Source organism: Aphis gossypii, chromosome 1 (assembly GCF_020184175.1).
Source record: "Aphis gossypii isolate Hap1 chromosome 1, ASM2018417v2, whole genome shotgun sequence".
Classification (NCBI taxonomy): domain Eukaryota; kingdom Metazoa; phylum Arthropoda; class Insecta; order Hemiptera; family Aphididae; genus Aphis; species Aphis gossypii.
Window position 1 is genome coordinate 46182811 of NC_065530.1, and position 22047 is coordinate 46204857.

General features: G+C 24.6%; 2 protein-coding genes across 8 annotated transcripts; one reads left to right on the forward strand and one right to left on the reverse strand.

Annotated features, from left to right (window-relative positions):
• Nucleotides 1–3689: 3689 nt before the first annotated feature.
• On the forward strand, nt 3690–8812 carry LOC114127057 (GPI mannosyltransferase 4). The gene is made up of 6 exons (XM_027991159.2): nt 3690–4960; nt 5464–5683; nt 5777–5942; nt 6022–6545; nt 6639–7040; nt 7923–8812. Exons 1-6 carry the CDS (start codon nt 4849–4851, stop codon nt 8272–8274), a joined length of 1776 nt encoding a protein of 591 aa, XP_027846960.1. The 5' UTR covers nt 3690–4848; the 3' UTR covers nt 8275–8812.
• A 1155-nt stretch (nt 8813–9967) lies between these two features.
• LOC114127059 (histone deacetylase 6-like) lies at nt 9968–14991 on the reverse strand. Of its 7 annotated transcripts, none has more exons than XM_050204335.1 (16): nt 14767–14991; nt 14179–14286; nt 13917–14097; nt 13230–13327; nt 12967–13140; nt 12681–12873; nt 12501–12560; nt 12337–12426; nt 12170–12276; nt 11624–11826; nt 11434–11564; nt 10991–11182; nt 10777–10925; nt 10562–10700; nt 10366–10492; nt 9968–10285 (listed from the first exon to the last, which is right to left on the reverse strand). In XM_050204335.1, exons 2-16 carry the CDS (start codon nt 14277–14279, stop codon nt 10023–10025), a joined length of 2208 nt encoding a protein of 735 aa, XP_050060292.1. In that variant the 5' UTR covers nt 14280–14286; nt 14767–14991; the 3' UTR covers nt 9968–10022. The 7 variants fall into 7 exon arrangements, 6 of the variants coding, with proteins under 6 accessions (XP_050060292.1, XP_027846963.1, XP_050060302.1 ...); XM_027991162.2 differs by lacking the exon at nt 14767–14991 and adding an exon at nt 14544–14751; XM_050204345.1 differs by lacking the exon at nt 14767–14991 and adding an exon at nt 14588–14750.
• Between the last annotated feature and the right edge of the window lie 7056 nt (nt 14992–22047).

The window sequence follows — 22047 nt, forward strand, 5'->3', positions numbered from 1 at the left end:
TATTTTTTTCATTTAAAAAAAAAGTAAAATGTATAATTAATATAACAAAATAAACATTAATATGTACATTTCAAATGCCAAAGCATATTTAGTATGTTAGTACCTAAGTTCAATGAAATTCTTTATTCTGAACATTGGCAATATATTTAATAATTGTGTAGTTTTATGAAACTGTGGTCCAGTAGTTCCAGATGCCAAAGAACTAAAGCAGCCAATAGTTTTACTTCAGCATAAATCTATTAAAATTTTGTATATTGGTTGAAAGTATATATATTTTTTTTTTTTTGTAATAATATGTTAACTTTTAACTATACTAACAGATTTATTTCAATTTTATCAAAATGTGATTCATTTTCAATCTTTTTTCTAAGATCATATACTCACATTACTTTGTGCTTGTAAGCACAATTGTTTTTAGAATTTCTAATTATATCTTTATAATATGTTGTAGGTCAAATCTGCTTATCTACACGTAGAATATTTTCATTTTATTTTTTGGAAAGTAGGGGATTAAAGTAGTACAGTTTCATACTAATCATACTTATATAACAAAAATTTCATTGACAGAAACTGCTTTCACTGTATAGTGTATATAAGTAATTTTCCTGAAATTTTAGGAGAGATAGAGCTTGAACCCCTTTTCCCCCTTGGATAGTATAATGAGAGGTCATAAATCTTCTTCACAATTATCTGAATATGTGGTAATAGTGACATAATAGACACATACTCGTTGCAAATGAATACACATAGTATGTTATTTGAGTTACTTTTAAAACTTCATCTACTCTAGAATTATTAAAAACTAACCGAGTCTTATTATCAGTGGCTATAACTTTAATTGAACTATATAATTTAATTTAGATTGTACTAAATTAAAGTCAAATGGTGATAAATTAAAAAAAAAAAATATTTTTCTTCAAGAATTAATTAAAATACTTAAATAGTTAAATACTTGGTATTTTCAAAAAAACATTCAGTCACTATAATATGACTCTTTCCGTTCAGAGAGTTATCATTAAAATTGCTAATCCAATAATTACATAGCTATATAACTATCATAAGAATAAATAAAAAATGTTTTGCTTAATTATACCTTAAAATAATGTTATTTAAAAGTTTGCTGGAAGTATTGGTATATTATATCTCCACTCAGGATACACCACAAAACATATTTCTTGTTACACAAAATGTTAAGTTTTTGTCATAGAGAGGAATAGTTGGTGCTTTTACATCTTGATGATTTCTTTTGGTATTACAATTTAAACTGTAGTTTATAAATAGCCACTGTGTATTATTATTTATTATAATAAATTATTGACTGTTCAGTAATTTGGTTTCAGATCCAGATGACCAGAATACTCGCTATTGACTATTGTACTATACTATAAACTATATAGTCCAGCATTTTGTTTAATTGCTTTAATTTTTGTTTTCAAACATGGACAAGGCAGTAGGAGTAGCAGGAGCAGTCACAAGGTGGAGTTCTATAGTTAGTGTGATTATGATATTAATATCAGCTGGTAAATATTATACTATAGGTAATAAATAAATAAATAAATTTTGTTTTAATCCAGCATTTTACTTAAAGGTATAGGAATATGGAATGAGCGTGATACAATTAAAAATATATTTCATAAAATCTTTAAAAATAAAAATAAAACAGAAGTATCAATGCATGATGTACTTTCATATTTGAAAAAAGAAGAAATGAAAGAAGAAGAAAATAAAAATCAATGAAGGAAATATGAAATGTCATTTAAAGATGGAAAACTGTAGTTGACTTGCGATCATGAATGTGAAATTCATAAATTTTTATATCATACTTTTTTTTTCTTAAAAAATGTTTATTTACAATCTGTTTACAAATAATACAATAAGTCAATTTTAAAATAATATGTACAAGGCATAGGGAAGTAATAGAAGGGGGCATCCAGTGACACTACTTTAATTAAATATATCAAACTTAAAATTAAAAATATGGTGCTTAATTTATTTGAATACTAAGTTACTGCAGATCTAATAGATTAGGTATATATAAGTGTTCACAATATTCATTGTGTATTATTCTAAAAATATAAGAAAATAAGAAATATTATCTCATATTTATAAGTATCTATTGTCTTATTATTCAAAATTAAAATAACATTATAAATTTTTAATTATGAATTCATCAATTTTATGATATTAAAAATTAATTTAAATATGCTTATGGATAGTTTACTTTACAGTTACTCTAAGAAATTAAAAAAATATATTACAATATCAATAATAACATTTAGGCACCTAGTTTTTTTATATTGAATTTGTAAATGTAAGATTAACTCACAAGTTCTAGTCAAAATAATTAAAAATTTAAATCACACCAATTATTGAGGAATCATTATAAATATCTTTCATCCAAAAACTGAATTTATTATATTATATTATAAACTATAGTTACTATCAAAGTTTAATTTAATTTTGGAATTTAATTTAGATTGATAGGTACCTATATAAAATGACACTATCTTATATTCTTATATCATGTCATCATGATGATCAATGATGGGTCAAAAAATACTATATCTTCAATATTAAACCTTTGCGGACTGTTGAACAATAATATTATCCATGAAATATGATTATGATATAATGATAAATATTAAGTATCTATTAGATATTTTAAATTTCTGTTATAACTTAAAAACATGTTAATTTTAGGAAGAACTGTTATTTAGCTATTTATTTTTCTTTTAGTTTTCACTGAAATCATTAGCATCAAACATTTTGCCTTAGTTGAAATTGAAAAAAAAATATTTTATTATAATTGGTAAAATAGTTTAGCAAATATTGAACTGCTATGATACTTTTTTGTTCATTTAAATGAGAAGAACTTATTACTTATAATTTATATAATGTAATAATATAATTATCAAGTATTATTTCTGAAAATTTTAAAAGATAGTACCAATATTTTAATCAATGGACAACCTTAAAGATCTCTCAAGGGACTAGTTAAAAGCAATTAACCTGAAAACATAAGCTTTAACATTTTAAACCTTGAATTTCATCTGTTTTAACTAAGAAGATTGCAAGTGATCAGTTATTTCAACCAAATTGTACCAATTTTTTTTATCGATAATCGATGGGCTTATTCATTTGATTATACTTTTGAAAAAATGAAAACTGATATGAATTGTTTATTATGTCTTATTAAGTTTGATGAAAGCAGCTTTATCAAACTTTGTTTCCCATCTAGGATCTCCTAAAAATAATTTTGTTTGAATATTTTTAATTTCATTATTTCAACTTTTAAAATTCTGATAAATGTACCTGCCTATTGATTTTACAATTACCTATGTGTTTTTTTTTTTTTTTTGTGGATAAGATTACAATAAGTTGTTAATATAATACTTAAAAATGTGGTCTAGTGATCTAGTTTTTATTTTAGAAAGGTCAAACTAAAAAATGTGCATTACTTTATAATACATAATTTTACTTTATTAGTTGTTATAATTCGGAAAAAATAATAATTTTTATGCTAATCTAATTTTCTACAAATCGATTTCGGTTTTTTTTGATATAAGATATATAACTATAAAAACGACTAGGTAACCGAAAATACTTGAAATTTTAACCAAATGTTTTTAGTAGCATTTTCATAGTACGATAAGATTTTCAAAAGATTTTTACTGAGTTATATTAATTTATAATATAAGTAAGACATTTTCAATTTTATAAATTGTCAAAAAATTATCTGCTTGGTCAAAATTTTTGAATATGTAATACAAGATAATATCACAATAGTATTCCTTGAATCTGTTTAAAAAAAAAATACAAACACAAAAGTACAATTTTTTTGACGAATTTCAAATTGCGTTCAGAAACATTTTTCGTTTACGTCGTAAACTTTACAAGTATATAATATATCATCGAGTTCAAATTTAACATACTTATAAATTAAAATAGTAACCTACTCGATACCTCGCTGCCAGAGCGCGCATTTGACCACTTAGTGACCTACCTATTCGAAATTTAAATCAAAATTAGGACGTTATACCGGCATGGTCGCATAGCTATAATATTTAAGTCAATTTATCCATTATCAAACTTCAACGTAATACATTTTAAATTTTATCTAGAGCTTAGACCTTGAACATTCGTATGCCCGTAGACTTTTATTGATATTTTAATTTTTAAAGAGTTACTATGGATGGAGTCACGTCCAATTATATTATATCAATATAAAACAATGTTAGTTGTTACCGATATCAGCGACGAGTAACCGAATTAGATATTCGATATGCGTACGCGCAACGTAACTCCGTAATTTTATTGTTCTATTTTCTAGGACAGTATCCTTTGTAACTTGTGGACATCGAGATATATAAACTATAGTTGTAGTTTATATAAGTATAGTAAAGTGTATATATTATCTCGATGCTTGTGGATAATTATGCGAGGAGTCGCTTCGCGCCACAGACTTCTATACTTTCTTTATAGAAATCTGTGCTTCGCGCATGCGTACATCGATCATCCAATTCGGACTATTTAGTATTCGGAGACTCGCTAATATCGGCAACAAAATAATACGCTGTAGCTCCCATAGATAATATAAATAATATTTAAATAAAATATTTAATATTAAATTTATTTATTAAATTATTATTAAATTTATTTATTAAATTATTATTAAATTATCTAAGCCATAGGTTATATAATCTGTGATCTAAGCTTGCACAATCATGATAAAATGATTGTAAAGATAACAAATCAAAACAATAAACATCATAATATTCATAACATCGCGATTAACGAACGAGCTCTCTTCCACTTGATAACTTATTAAAATTTTCTTAATATTATATTATGTCATCTGAATATGGTTGCTTGGTAGCTTTTAGAATATTTTCCACTATTTTCGTACAAAATGGCTATATTCATCCTGACGAATATTTTCAAACTACCGAAATCATTACTGGTAAGTTCCTGAACAACTCAGTTTATTGAACTGTTGAAGTATCTTACTGCTAATATCTTAAGTTCTTATTTTGAAAAAATAAAAAAAATGTTTTATAATTACATATGTCATAGGTAGGTACCTAATCTAATCAATTTATTAAATTATTATGATTTTCACTTACATAGAAAATATTAAATATATTCTGTGAGTTTTTAGATCTTTATTTCATAATCATTAGCTTCATTAGAATTAAATATGATCTATTTCCTTTGTTGTTCGTTTTAATTATTTGATTACTATGTTTATATTCAATATATAATGTAATTTATAGTCTTATACAATCAATAATTCTTGATTTGTAACATAATATGTTTAAAACATTTTTATTGTAAGTAATAATTTAACTTGAAGATTGTTTAAATATAATCATAAAACTATTAAATCTATTTTTTTTTTTAACAAAACATCTTTTAGCAATAACTAAATATATATATAAGAATAATAAATAATTTTAATTTTAGGTGATGTCTTTGGAGTTATACATGACCGCCCTTGGGAATTTAATAAGAACACACCAATTAGAAGTATAGGTTTATTATATGGAATTTTTGGCATACCATTATATATTGCCAAATGGATTTTCAAATTATATAAAATTCCGTGGAATCCTTTTCTATTGCTATTTGTTTTCCGATCAGTTACTTGTGCAATGTCATTTATAACTGATTATTCGCTATATAAGTAAGACAATAGTATATTATAAACAACACATTTTGACTGTTTTGATGTATAATTTTTAATACATAATAATATTATTGATTTCATAATTTTCAGAATATGTAAAATACTTAAACTTAAGCCTAATAGATATTTGTTACTTCTTTCAAGCTCTTATGTTATAATTGTATTTGGTACAAAGACATTTACCAACTCTTTAGAATTGGCTTTGGTATCTCTTTTGTTATGGAGAGTTGTTGACAGTATGGCTATTTCAGAAAAAGTAAGTTAACTATAAACAATAATATATGTTCTTTTTAAATCTTTTAAATTTTTATTATTATTTTTTAAATTTATTATAGGTTTTAAGTGCTGAAAACGAAATACGAAATATGTATGCATTCCGTACATCAATAACAGATAAAGTAGTGATGAGCCGTAAACTACGTCTATTACCTAGTCATAATTTTTCTCATTGTTTGGAAATTGGCACAATTTTAGCTGTTGGCACCTTTAATAGGCCAACTTTTTTATTATTTGCTGTTACCCCTATATTCTATTGGGTTTCCAGAGGATTTTATAAAAATAATAATCGTTTTATAAAAATATTCAATATACGTATTATAGTATTATTTATATGTACTCTGCCTGGAATATTTATATTTATACTCATTGATTCATTTTACTATGAACATATAACAGAAAATGAAGCTAATTTGGTCATAACACCTTTAAATTTTATCTATTATAATATACAACCTTCAAACTTAGCTGAACATGGTATCCATTTTCGAATGACTCATACTATCATAAATATGCCATTGCTTTTCAATGTCTTAGCTCTACTCTTTCTAGGACGTTTACAATTCAATTCTTTCATAAAAATGTAAGTATATTGGATTCACAGATAAAATGTTATAACTTCACATTTTATATTCATATTGTTTTACTAATTCATAAATATTATGTATTCTTACAGTATTTTAAAACACCATTACCATTTATTACCAAATATTTATGAAGTTAAAACTCTAATGATGGCTAATGTGTTCATTCCATTGATTCTGTTGTCAATTTTTCCACACCAAGAGCCCAGATTTTTGTTACCTCTTTTATTACCAATTGTATTTTCTACTTGCAAGTATTTTTCTAGTCATTCCATGAAGAATTTCAAACACATACTTCCGGTTTGGTGTTTTTCTAACATTATTGGATTTATATTTTATGGTTACCTGCATCAGGCTGGTATTACTCCGATGATCTCACATTTGTTTCAAGATATTAAAGATGCAACTAATACTTATGTAATCAATAGTCATACATATTCTATTCCTGTTGGATTATTAATGATCCCTAAATTAAATGAAAGTTTACTATACATGTAAGTTCATAATTGATATTGAATTATTCATTTTAAAATAAATTAGAGTATTTTATACTGTGGTATGTTAAGACATATTTGTAACTTATATAATTATAAACAAAATACTGCAAATAATTACTTACATACTAGTTAATTTTATTCACTATTTATTAATAAATAAAACTCATATTAGAACTTATTTTAATTCAAAAATATCTAAAATTATTTGAGTATAAATTATAATATACTATTCTATTTAATTTGGAATTTATTTCTATTATAACTAAATTATTCACCACAATATTGAAACTTATTGTTAATCGGGTTCAAAAGTTAAGAGCTAAAATATTACAATATACACAAAAAAAAACCAAAGTACGCAAAAGAAATATTTGCAAAATTTACCCCAAAAAATGTATTAATTACTACTTATCAAAATGTTTATATTGTTAGTATATATTCATATTAAATAAATGAAAAATTATTAAGAAAAATCTGATGTGTAGAAAACTGATTGTGGGGTGATGATAAAAATTTATTTGCAAATATTTGTGAAGTTGTATATTAAAATTTGTAACATATATTATGAAATAATGTAATTTTTTTTAGAAAGAAATTGATATGTATTAAATTATGCACTTTTTGCATTAACACAAAGAAAAAACCATACACGTTATTTCTAAAATTGACAAAATGTGTATTTTAATTTTTTGATTTTTAAACTTGTTATCATACATAATGGATCTACAGCTTAATTTGCTATAAACTGAGAACATAAAGAAAAATATGTAACTCTTATAACTTCCAAACCCTATTTATTAAAATATATTTATTATTGTATAAATATTTAATAATGCATTATTTTTAATGTTGATTAATAATTATTTTTAAATATTTTAGAAATCAACGTCACATCACAGTATATGATCTTGGTTCTTCGTTGGATCCCAATTCATTGTATGACACTGTGATGAACATCAGTCAACAAATTACTCATAAAGAAGAACTTACAGTCTATTTTGCACTATCTGGTCCTTTAACCAAGCAATTCGAATCAGTTAGTAATGCGTCTAGTCTTGCATACACAAAAAAAAATTTTTTTCCTCATTTGTCAATGGAATCATTACGTTTTTATTTCACATCCATGATAGATTTATTTTACCATGACAACAATATGCCTTATATAAGTTTGACAGAACTTCGTGATATATTTTCGCTTGTACTTTATAAAATAACTATAAAGACTGAATAACAATACAACATTACTTATTTATTTTTAATACAACTATGTTACTTATTAGTTAATACGGTTTTAACTTTGATATTTTTAGATACATTTTCAATGGTTTATAGTTGATTACAATGTACAATTAAAGCTCTACAGATATTAGTAATTACTATTACTTTAAAGTAGAATAACAAAAATGCAAATTCTAGTCATTAATTTTTACTCTGTAATATGTATGGTTTTCTGTACTAACTTTAAGTACGATATCATTGTAATAAATTTAATCTACAAGCTATTTTTCAGTCTTTGAAGCTAGTCTCAACCAATTATTATCAACAGGAATACAGGATATTATATTATACCATTTTTCGTATTATATTCTACATAATATTTATTGAAATTTTCGAGGTAAAAATATTTGGGCAAGAATTATATACTTAATTATAGAATAGATTTTAAAAATTTTTAATACTTATGAATTAAAATTGTACTATACTATTAATTGAATTTAATATTATAAATTAAATTTCGTATTTTATACTAAATGATTTATTTGAATTGACTTTAGTGTTTAGTTGATTTAAAAATCATTTCAAAATGTTTATAATATAGTTCAATATACTTCATAACAGATATTTCTATTTAAAGATATTGAAAGGTATATAATATATATATTAATGTAATATTAGCATAAAATACTTTTTTCCCAATAAATAAGTTATTATTAATAAGTCAGATAAATGGGGAAAGAAGAAATTCTATAATCCCTTTGGTTTATATACATATATAAATGATTGGAAATTTGAGAACCTATTTGTCTAGAGCATACAAATTGTTAAATCCAATTCTGTAGCTAGAGTTATCCATTTTTAATTTAAATAATAATTTAAGACCACATACTCTAAAAAAAAACCCATGTCTACATAACAAAAAATAAGTATATTCTCCATTCGCTTACATAAATATATGATATCATCCACTAAGTTTATACAGAAAATTATAATATGTTTTTATAAAATCTAAACTTTTTGATACTATAGTGTAGCAGAGATAGATTGGGCTGTAAACAAATGTAGTGTTAATAAACAATTCACTTTTATTTTAACTTTAAAAAATATACAATTCTTGTTTTTATTTATGTTAATTTGAATAAGCATAGATACACATTTAAACATTAGTTTAAGACCTTTAATATATTTCAATATTTCTATTTCAATATCCCGTGCTTGTTTTACCCTGAATGTAATATTTTACCTTACATCAGTTCAGTGTTGTCACCACAATTTATGAAAATTTTAGTTAAAAAAATTAAATTTAATGTTTTTAATAAAAGATAAAATAGTTGATAAATTGATTCTACTTATTAGTATTTTATTATTATTATTATCTATAGAAATATAAGGCAAATTTTATTTGTATGTGTTATTATTTTTCAAATTTTCAATATTGTGTTATGTTTATTCTTAGGCTATAGATACTTTGATTATGCTCACTAATAATTTACTTTAATACCTAAACACATTTTGAGTAAATTTAATTTATTGTACATTTAATAATAAAACAATGCATTAAACTATAAAATCTTTAGTTTTCATTTAAAATTAAAAATGTATACAAAATTTCAAACTATATTGTACCAATAAGCAATATTTTGTTATTTATATAAAAATTATATTATATGAACTTATAAATTATATGAATTGATTAATTTGTAAACTATTGTTAACAATAATTTAATATTAAAAATATAAACTATATATTATTATCATTCTTTAAAGTTGCAACGATTTCCAGTTATTTCCAATGTTTTTTACATTGTTGAGTAGAATATCTTTGGATTCTAAATTTAACAGATTTTTTATACACAATTTTGATATTGGTTTACCAAGTAAAGCATTAGAACACTGTAATAAACATTCGTTTCTATATATTGAATTATCATGTCCATCTTGTTCATATAAGATGAGTCTTCCATTAGCTAAAATACTTAACCATTGAATAAGATGTCCGTACATGATAGGAGTTATTTGTATACCTTTAAGCACAAGTTTTTTAAAAAAATAATAATAATAATAATAATAATAGTATTAATTTATACTATTTATTAATTTTTACCGTGTATGTTATTAATATTAGAGTAGAACTTTGAGGACACAATTATCAATTCGGGGTTATATTCATAAGCGATTGGTAAAATCAGATGTTGCATCATTACCATAAATTCTGCTTCATTGAATAATTTCTAAGCAACAAAAATATGTAGGTAAATTATAAAGTATGATCAAATTTTTAGCCAATTAATGGTTACTACTTTTGACCAAGAAATATTGATGTGATTATTTCCGTTCATAGTTTTTGAGCTATTTAATAAATCATGCATTGAAATAACTAAAATTTGGTCAGTAGATAATATTTCTGTAATATTTTCATTTGGTTCAATTATTAATATTCTGTAACACAAATATTCAATGTATATATGTTAATTATTAAACAATTGAATATGATATTTATTAAATTTATTATAACCTTTTTAAGTAATATTTTTTTATAGCATATTTGGCACCAATAATGGAAGCATTTAAAATATACGAAATTTCATTTTTTCTTAAGTTTGCAGTTGACAATGATACAAATATGCCAGATTTTATTTCATTTTTAAATATTGAATCAATAATCTGTTTACATTATTTTAAATAATAAAATATGATTTAATAATAAAATAATATAAGTATCTAAAAACCTGTAATAATGGTCCAACAGAAGAAGAAAATGTATTAAATACTGGATCATCTACAATGAATTTATTATTAATGCTGGAGGTACTACACTGCTCTTTATCAATATTGCCAACATATTTCTGTTTGTTTATTATATCTTTGGTGTACTCGGTTGAATAAACTATATTAAATTCTTCAATTGTCAACTGACATTCCTATAAATAATTAAAATTTTATTTTTATGATTTTTTTTTACTCTTAAGTAATAATAAATTATTAACATATTCCCTAAAATTTAATTCTATTTTTTAAATATCCATTTTACATTTGCAATATTATATTAAATTTAAGGACATTTGGATTTATTACAGTATTCTAGTTGTCATTTACTTAAAATAAATTTAATTTATAATAATTAATAACCAAATAATTATTTTAATTAATTGTAATTAAAACATAATATTACCTTTAAAATATGTAAATTTCCGACTTTTGATTTTAAATACTGATAGATTTTACTATTTTTTAAACTGTTTGAATACTCAACCACTTTGGATGCTAAACCAACTCTAAATTTTGGATTGAATAGTTTGGTTTCTTTTTAAACAGTTAAATTATTAAAGTATTGTTAGATCAAAATATATAGCATTGTATACCTGTAATAATATTGTTTAAAATGATATCAAAACTTGAAGTATCAATTTTTGGATACATATTTCTTGTTTGATATATTTCTGGCTTTTCATCAAAAAAATTGTAACAAATTTCTGGTAGATTTTCTTTGTAACAAATATTATACTTGAAGCAATCCCAATAACGTCTATGAGCATAAATCACGTTACCAATGGTTTCCATTACACTATAATAGATAAAATAATTAAAATGGTATGAAGTTATCCATTCAAATAAATACCCTAATTTAAAATTTTTTTTGTCAATTAAAGAAATTTAGAAAATTATTTTTATAATGCTAACAATTGAGTGTTCTTTTAATAATATTTTTATGTAAAAAAAAATTAATTTGAATACTGTTTTTAATAATAAGCAATAGAATTTTGAATTTATGAAAAACTTAAAGAAATATTGTGGGTACTACCCAAAATAATAACATGTTCATTAGTCATTACTATTTTAATCTAAACTTTAAAAAATTCTTATTTATAATAATAATAATAAAAAAAATCAAATTTTGTGCATTTTACCTTTTACATGGTTGCTGTAATGAGCCAATGACTGGACACGGATCTCCCAATAATGCTCTTAATGTCAATGCTGCACTTTCAGCCAAACTTTTCAAGTAGTAACCTCCCTAAATAAATTTTTCTAAATAAGTTTAATTTTATAGAAAATATACTGAGCTTACGTATACCTCAAGTATAGCGACTACTCTACCACAGCAAAGACTCATCAGTTTTTGGGTAATATGAGCATAACATGCAGGAGTAACTAACATTTCGCCCTAAAATAGTAGATTCAATTAGTATAGGTAGGTAATAAATGTATAACATTAACACCAATATATTAAATAGTTACCTTAGGATCTCCAATTGCTGAATCATATCCACTTGAAACAATTATGAGATCTGGAGAAAACTTAAATAAATTAAAATATATTATTACTTAGCCAACTTGATAATTATGATTAGTATTTTTATCAGTTGGTAAATTATCTTTATTGTTATTAATAAATTTTAATTTTTTTAAATTTTTTACCTCAGTTGCCAAAGGAATTAATAAATAATGAATTATAGCCATATAATCTTCATTTTTCATTCCAATATCATTTAGTGGAACATTCACATTGAAACCAGTACCATTTCCTTTACCTATATGATCAAAATCACTTTCTCTTAAATTTGGCCAAAATTTTCCATGTTCATAACGATGAATAGAAAAATATAATACTCTAAGTAATTGAAAAAATATTATTACACTCTTGACTCTATAGTTATAACTTATAAATCATAATTAACTAAACTGTCTATAAATATGTAGATACCTTGGGTCTTCATAAAACATCTGTTGAGTAGCTTGACCATGGTGTATATCCCAGTCAACAATAAAAATTTTTTGAGTAGCTGTTTTATCCAATAAATATTGAGTAGCTATTGCAACATTATTGATAAAACAATAACCACTGTATTCAGACTTCATGGCATGGTGTCCGGGAGGTCTAACAATGATTAAATTCAAATAAAGTAAATGCATTTTATAATTTCTTCTGTAAAAATGTGAATTTATGTAAAGTTTATAAATACATACCGAACAAAAGCCATTCCATTTTGTACACGGCCATCTACAACGGCTTTGACTAATTCAATTGAACTACCAGCTGCAAGTAGGGATTGTTTGTAAGTTGACTATAAGCACACAAAACAATATAATATTATGTACCTATATTATAATATAATATACATTTATTTTATAATTTTAATAAGTATATTATATTTAACTATGATGTTTTTGTGTCTTAGAAAGTTAGAAATGTATTTATTTACATACAAAATAATAATTATAAAAAATGCCATTTAATTCGAACAATTATGTGAAGAGAAAAATATTGAAACATTTACCTATAAAAAAAAAAGGCTATCTAATGTATTTTTACTTATAATTTATCAGCTTTTTCCAGTGTACCTCCAATAAATGTATCAATGAAAAGACAAATATTATGTAAAATTTAATTAGAGAAATTTAAGAAAACATTTATTATTTTTTTTTTTAAATGCTTCAGCCTGTACTAGGCAAGCACAAATTAGTAGTGTTCTAATTATCATTTTAGGTATTAAATACTATAATATTATTTAATTATTATTATACTTTATATTATTATTTAATGTATGGCTATGATTATCTATTAACCATTTAAGTACTTATATAATTTGCATCAAAATATATACTTATTATAAGTAACTTATAGTATTTATAAGTTTCATTTTTTAAACATACATTATGTACATATATTGAATCATATCTTGAAGACAATTGTTCCAATTGTTCATCATTATAATGCTCTGTACTTTCTAATAAATCAATATGTTCCGCCATGTGTTTAGACAGTAATTCTTCTTTAGTGGCATGGCGTGAGGGTATTTTAATGCACCGATCGATCAATCCCAGTGAATTACAACTGTATCAATTAAACAGCATTTATAGACAAGTACTTATAGTTCAGTATTTTAATAATATTACTGCTGTGTAACAAACTTACCGCTCTAGTACGGATGTATATCGCTGAGGATTTTCTGAATAGTATTCGTCCCATAAGCATTTGTGGGTGGTAAAGTTATTGTCATAGATGACGCCAGTCATGATGTACCTATTAGAAAGTTGTACGCTTGTATAATACAACTGAAGACCGTTGCAGGTAAATCAGAGTTGAAGTAATAGAAATGTATAGAAAAGTACAAATAGGTACGATTATCTAGGTACCTACCTAATTAGTCTAAAATACAATTATTTATTCATTAGTGGAATCTATGAAATAATAGTGAAAGTAGGTATATTGTATAAATTAGAACATAAAACAGTACCTACCATATAAACTAAAAAAAATATTATAATTTGATATTTTACCACAAACTATGCATTATCCTACAATGCATTGCGTATGTTTATACCTTACAAAAAGTTAACAGTTGAATCCACGGTCTTAGAAGATGGACCGTGGTTGAATCTATTTAAATGTTGATACTAGACTGGTTTGCAATATCGCTATCGCCCATCGCATCGATGCAATTAATACCCTTCCATTAACTACTAAGGTTACTCACCAAAAGATTTTGAGTTATTTTCCTACTTGTTTTCAAACGGTTAAAGTGCGTTTTGTTACATAGAATCGAAGTTATTTGTGTAAACCCCTGAGTTTTTACTTTTTAAATAATACTCAATAGTGCTGACGGCAAAAAAACAGTTGAGAACCACTGAGGCACTGACTTAGGTAGGTAATATTAAGTACCCATAGTTATGGCACATTAAAGTATGTAAACACGAACGAGCCCACTCGATTTCAATAACATATTACATAACTGACTGATTAGGCGGCAATCGCCGGACGCCGATCATGCGATTAGTGGTTATGTACCTACTATAATAACTGTCTATAGTGTTTACTGATTAATGCGAGTAATCTATACTGATTGTCTATTGACCTAAAATTATAATATTATTTGGATTGTAGACGCTAAATAGCCGACAGATCGTAGATAGGTAAATGGAAAATATTTTATTATTTTGAATTTTGATATCAAATTTTTTTATTGATACGTATAGACTAATGGCTTTGGGTATTATGTTTGTGTTTACTATTATTACGATTTCAATTATTCTAGAATTTAAAATTATATTCATATAGTTGCCGTTTTACAGACGAAGAACCCATTCTTAATTAAAATATGAAAAGTTACACAATAACAATAAAAATTAGAATATTATAATAGAATTTAAATGTAAATTAAATAGGAACGTAAAATTTTGTAAATCGAATGCAATGGCCAATGGCGGATTTAAGCCATTTAAGGAGGGGGCCAAAGGGGCCTGCCCTCTCCATTGCTTACGGCCGTAAGATATATAAGAATATAACTGTGACTATAATATAAATGTTTTTATAAAAATATGTACTAATGTAAAAAAATATTAGGTCCCCCAAAACAAAATCCTAGGTCCGCAACTGATCTAATGGAACACTTTGATAACTTCTTAGTTCTTACTGAATTATGGTAACTGGTACAGTGGTACCTAAGTAATATTATAGTTTGTTCTTTGGTATTTTGGTAATATTTATTTACAAGTTATAATAAGTAACACTATACATCTATAAGTTATGACCTATGAATACAATGGTATTTTATTTAAAAAATATTTATAATATTACCCTGACACTTATGAATTATAGTCGGATAAACATGAAGTATTCAAAGAATGATAATTGTGAATTAATAATTTTAAACTTCTTAGAATCAGTTAACTGATAAGTATATATTAAACGGGCTGGACCGTTTTCCTCAATCGTTAATTTTCCTCTAAAATAATAATAAAGGTACTTTCCATTAATCCATTTTCCTCCATATTTTTTTTATTTTTTGAACTAGAATCATGTCTATTTTCTTACAAATATCAAAATATTTGTTTTGTGTAGGTATGACATTTTCACATAAATTATTTGATTTGTATTCTTGAGTCACATAAAAGTGTGTATTATATTACATCATATTTCACCTAAAGGCTAAAATTAATAAAATATAAGTAATTAAAAATTAACAATAATGTATAATAGGTGTATTATATTTTAATTTGATGTTATAGTATAATAGTTCTAAATCATTATAAAAAATCTAGATATCTTACAATATTTTATCACAATGAGTTTTATTTTTAATTTATTTCATATTTGATAATAAATGACGTAAAAAAAACCTTTAAACTAATAGTCAATAAGTAATAACACATTTATTCTTAATAATTAAATAACCAACAATAAATTTGAACAAAACACCAATAGTTAACACTTAATACTTAATAATTATGAATAGAGATACGAACACAATCAATTATTGAAATGTCTCAAAAATCAAAGAAAATTTCCTAAAATTGTTGTAACTTTTATTTTAAATTTATTTGAACATTACGTTAAAATCTGTAGATTTTTGTTTTTTACATTCAATATATTTTAAATAAGTTGAGTAAATACTAAAGTAGTCATTTTAGAAAGTAAATTTAATTATATACTATATGGGTCTACTATTAGGGATTATTATGATTTATGACTCATTATAAAAAACCAATATTTACTTATATTTTACAATTTTTTTTAGATTATACAATTTTATGAAAATTCAAAATTTCAACGTGCTTGTCGGGAGCTTGTAATTTACACCAAAATAAAGGTGAGTAATTTTCACCACTATCGAATAGTAATTTAATTCGACAGACTCAAATGACAATAATAATTAAACTGTTATTATCATTTTATTATTTTTAATTAACTATCTTTTTTACAATAATAAAACTTTTTATTTAAAGTACGGAAATATATACTAAATTATGTTTTTGCTTAAAATATTGTAATTATTATTATATTATTAAGTATGTTTTATAAATTTAGTTATACTAATCGATTTTGATTTTGGTACAAATTACACAATATGTTATAATCAGGCCAATTTTGATAAAAATTAACTAGGTCCACCCTCTACACCCGTTTATGTATACCTGTCGGCGTAAATATGTAAGTATTATGGGTACTAAATTACGACTGTATCCACATAATATATTGTCAATTATTAATGTTGTACAATAATACTGCTTATATATTATAATAGTTGTTTTATATAGTATACCGTTTGCATTTAATTATATTCTAAAGACATAATAAATATAAATTATATATTTTGTGTATACCTATACCTACCCAAACAATACTTAATTTTATTTAGTGTGGAGATGATAACAATAAACATTTGTCATCGATACCCTTTATTCGTCAATCGCCGTAATGTATACGGTATGCCTGGGCATCAATAACATTTAACTGGCACTTTATCTAACTATTTTTTTTTCTCACGATTCCCAATCGATTACTATCTGCATTTGTTAACATTGTAAACGCGTTGTACGAACCTCCCATGTAGGTCCCCGGATATACCTATTGGATTCTTTTCCACACAATATTACACAGGTACACGCTCAGGCATTTATAATTAATAAAAAACAAAACGTTAAACCACTACAAGGAATATTAACATAATGCCTATAGTAGGTATAGGTACAAAGTTTTTAGACACTATTTGTTAATTAATTAATTACCGCCGTGTTGTTAGCGACTAGTCTTGGATAGATATTTATTTTTGTGCGCCATTGCGTGGATCGTGATGTTGCTTTTTACCTTTGTCTTTTATTTTTATTATTATTATTTAATATATTTCTTATTCTTATTTTTTTTTTTAAATCTCGATTTTATCAGCGAACACGCTACACATACACGCCGTGTATTTTCGAGGTGACAATAATTGAATCCCAACGACCACACGCATTGTTCTGCATTCTATTAACGATCAGAAACAGTAGCGCGTACGGAATCGCAACCCTCCTGAGTCATTTGAAAATGCAAATTTCGAAATACCACAACAGTCGATTAAAATCAGTTAGGAAGGCGTGCTAAAGCAAAATAATATTATGATGATGTAAAGTGGTGATTAGAATATATTCTGACGTACAATATAATAAGTGATAACGTTTCTGTTTTTTAAACGTATACAATTTTCGAAATGTTATGCGTACTTACATAACTTTTTATAACTATTATATTTTAATAAATTAACGTGAATTTATTGTATTCATAGCACCTGTCATTTAAATAATATTTAAAAATTGAATGAAAAGCAGCTCAAAATTGGTCATAGATTTTTATAGGTGTATAGTTACCTAGCTTAAATTTATATTCATTCTGAATATTTATTTCTTTTTAATATTGTATGTAATAAAAAATAATTTTCAGGTAGAAATGTTAGGATGGGGTATCTATTATAATTTATAAGTTAGATAATTGGTTAGAATATTGCCATTACTGTGAAATTTTTATTAAATATAAGTATTTAATCTTTTTAGTGATTATAAACAATATTTTGTCAATATGTCAATATATTTAAATTTAATACACTTAGGTGCTTATAAATGTATAGTTTCCTATATTAGTCATGTAAATCTAATATTATTAATAATTAATAAGTCATACTACATTCATAATTTACTAATTAGGTAAGTAAGGACCTATAAATATGAGTTATTTATTAATAATATGTAATAAAAAAAAAATATACAATTCAATACGATGTATTACAATAAATGTATATATCTATTATAAAGTTTATTGACTTAACTCGTAATTTTTTAGTTGCGTAAATGTAAATAAAAAGACCAAAAAGTTATAAAATTAATAGCTAGGTACTAATAATATTATTATATAATGTTAGAATACAACACGCTTGTGAATTTTTTGAAAATGCCCTCATACAAGTGAAAAATTTTAAATATAGGTAATAGGTATATGTATAATATATGAGTCTGTCAAACAATTTTATTTAGAAATCCAAATACATATGTTTTAAAAAGTATAGGTATAGGTTTAAGGTTTATATATATTATATATATTAATGTATTATAAACTTACTTACACATATTAGTATGAGATAATGATAACCAATTTCTATGCAAATTAGTATTGAGCTTATAAATATAAATTTAATATATTTACTTACATAAGAGAATAAAAATGTAATTTTAGTGTTCACGTATACCTATAGGATTTGGTATTTTAATGCTCGTAATCGTCGTTCTATGTTAAACTGTGGTTTTTATCCTAATAAAATAATAAAATAATGACTAAACATTTTGCTAATGACGTCGGAATAAGTTGAGGAACAAAGGTCTGGAAAACTGTATACTTATCTGACAAAAATATCTGTTTTTATTGGCCAAGGCGGTGCGCATCATGTTTTTTCGGTGCAACATTAAAAAAAAAACTTGTTAGTTATAAGTAAAATGTTAAACGTTTAATATTATGATCAGTGTAGAGCTATGTTGTTTTTTCTCCGTTTTCTTTAATTGTGAACTCCAGTCATGCTCGTTTGTGACTATAAAAATTACCTATTTGTGTCATATATCAACCTCAAAGAAACCCATACCGACAAACTTACACGTCTAGCTATACAGTAACATGCGCGTATTATATATTAAATAATATTATTTATATATTTCTATTTATTTTTCTAAGATTTTTCATGTTATATGCGACCATAACGTTTTTTCGGGGTTGATACGAATCTTTATGTTTTTTCTCATAATATTAGTAATATATCAATTTAACGCCGTGCTGTATATAATTTGATGATAGCTTATATTCTCACATTATTTAAATATTTATTTTAAAGAATTTTAAATTTACCAGCATGTATGTAGGCATTTTTATTATTTTTTAGTAAATCGAAAGAATGAATTAATTTAATATTTCCTGCAAGTTTTTTCTTTGAAAATGTACCTATTTATAATGATAATTATAATAATTCTTATTTCTACAATTTTACTAAAACAATGTATTCGTTAAATATGAATTCTTTGGTTTTATTTTATTTTATTTATTCATAGATATTATTTATATATAGAAATATTCCATTCATTTCAATTCTGAACTACATGATGCATAAGTGCCAAGTTTTGAAAATATCATGGGGGACTCACTATACTTGTACTGAAGTTTTACATAGATAATTTCGTTTTAGAGCTTCACTATAGCAAACTCATGAGGGGCTGTAGCCCCTGAGCCTGCCTGTACTCGGTTTTCCTGACATGACGTAATAAATGATTTAATATTTAACCGATTTCAGTTTTATTATGTTTCTTGATTGGTTTTTTATTTTATTTACTTATTACAACTCATAGTAAGTATAAATTATATAAAAATGTAATCACCTATAAATTATATATGTACTTACATTCAAGGTAAGTGTGGTATTGAGTAGGTACAAATTATAATTTAATAACCAATTTTATTTTATTTCCCCCCATTGTACTCGATCAAATTTATGTACATACAATGAGCAATGTAAACGCATTATTGTTTTTGAAATTCTTTATATAATGCAAGCACGTCATGTTAATATATAAAATCTGCAGGTATCCGTACCTATATTACCTATTAGATAGATTTTATAATAATATATGTTAGGAATATATATTGTAATTTTTTCCTAGTTGTAATATCAATGAAAACATATTCGAAATTCCTTCCAGCGATGGTGGACATATCAAACGATCAGTGTAACGTTCAGAGAAATATGTGTTTATATGTGACAAGTTAAAGGGAATCACCCCCGTTCGTATGTATCGGGTCCAGCGTCTTTCGATTATTTGACACACGAATACTTTGTCATTGTTTAAAAACTCCGTGAACATCATTAGTTTCACGAAATGGCATTAAAAAAAAAGTCGTTCCGTAGACACACGGTGATAATAATAAATGACCTGTACCTGCCGGCTGTACACATTAATTTACATACAAAACTGTCCGATGTCGTTTACGTGCATCTGTGTTGGATTCTGTTTACGGTATTCCGTATATTCTTGATCACTGCCAGCTAGAAAATACGGTTGTTTGTACTTATATGCTATTTATATGCATATCAAACAAGTATATTGTGGTTAAGTCGTTAAATACTTTTTGAATTTATATACTTTAATTAGTTTTGTGAAGCCCTATAACGAATAACAATAATATAATATAAACCTCTGCAGTCTACACCTGTATTTGTATTAAGTATTTTAATATACTCGTACTAGGTATACTATTGTAAATAAAGTTAATTAATTATTTATTGCATTTCGTTTTCTTACTAATTAATAACCAACATTCCTTTAGATATAGTTACACTTTTAATTTGTATGTAGGTATAACTATAATATACTTATCTGTAAGTATTACTATTTTCAATTATAATTTTCAATTACCATTTATCGATACATTTTTGGCTATACCTAAATTATCTATAGAGTTTTATCATTGCTCTTATAAAAACTAATAACTATTTTATACTATAGTACATAATGTACTACAACTTTATTAAGTTAATATGATGTACATTGTACGATATTTTAATCTAATTTTATATTATAAAATTATGAAAACTTAAAGCACAAGTAATTATAATTTTTTTTCATAAGCTATATATACGTTTTTTAAAAGTGTTGTTATATAGTTGAATCGTAGACACGTAATTAAGATAATATTTGATACCTATCGTGTATTTTATCTTGGTCAATAACAGTCAAAATTGTATTCCTATTAGGACTTAGTACTTTACAGCGTAGTTGAAAATAATAATGTTGTAAGAGTTTCTGCGGTAGATTCTCTTATTATTTATTAACGACCTAATCGAAGAGCAAAAAAAAAAAACGTTATGATATCGTGATGAGCGATTTAAAGCTAAATATTAAATATTATGAACGACAATAGAAAAAAAGCTGCGGGGCGTTTGCTTAGTCACTTGGGATTGGGGGCCTCGGCAGGTATCCTTGTCATCACTAATTT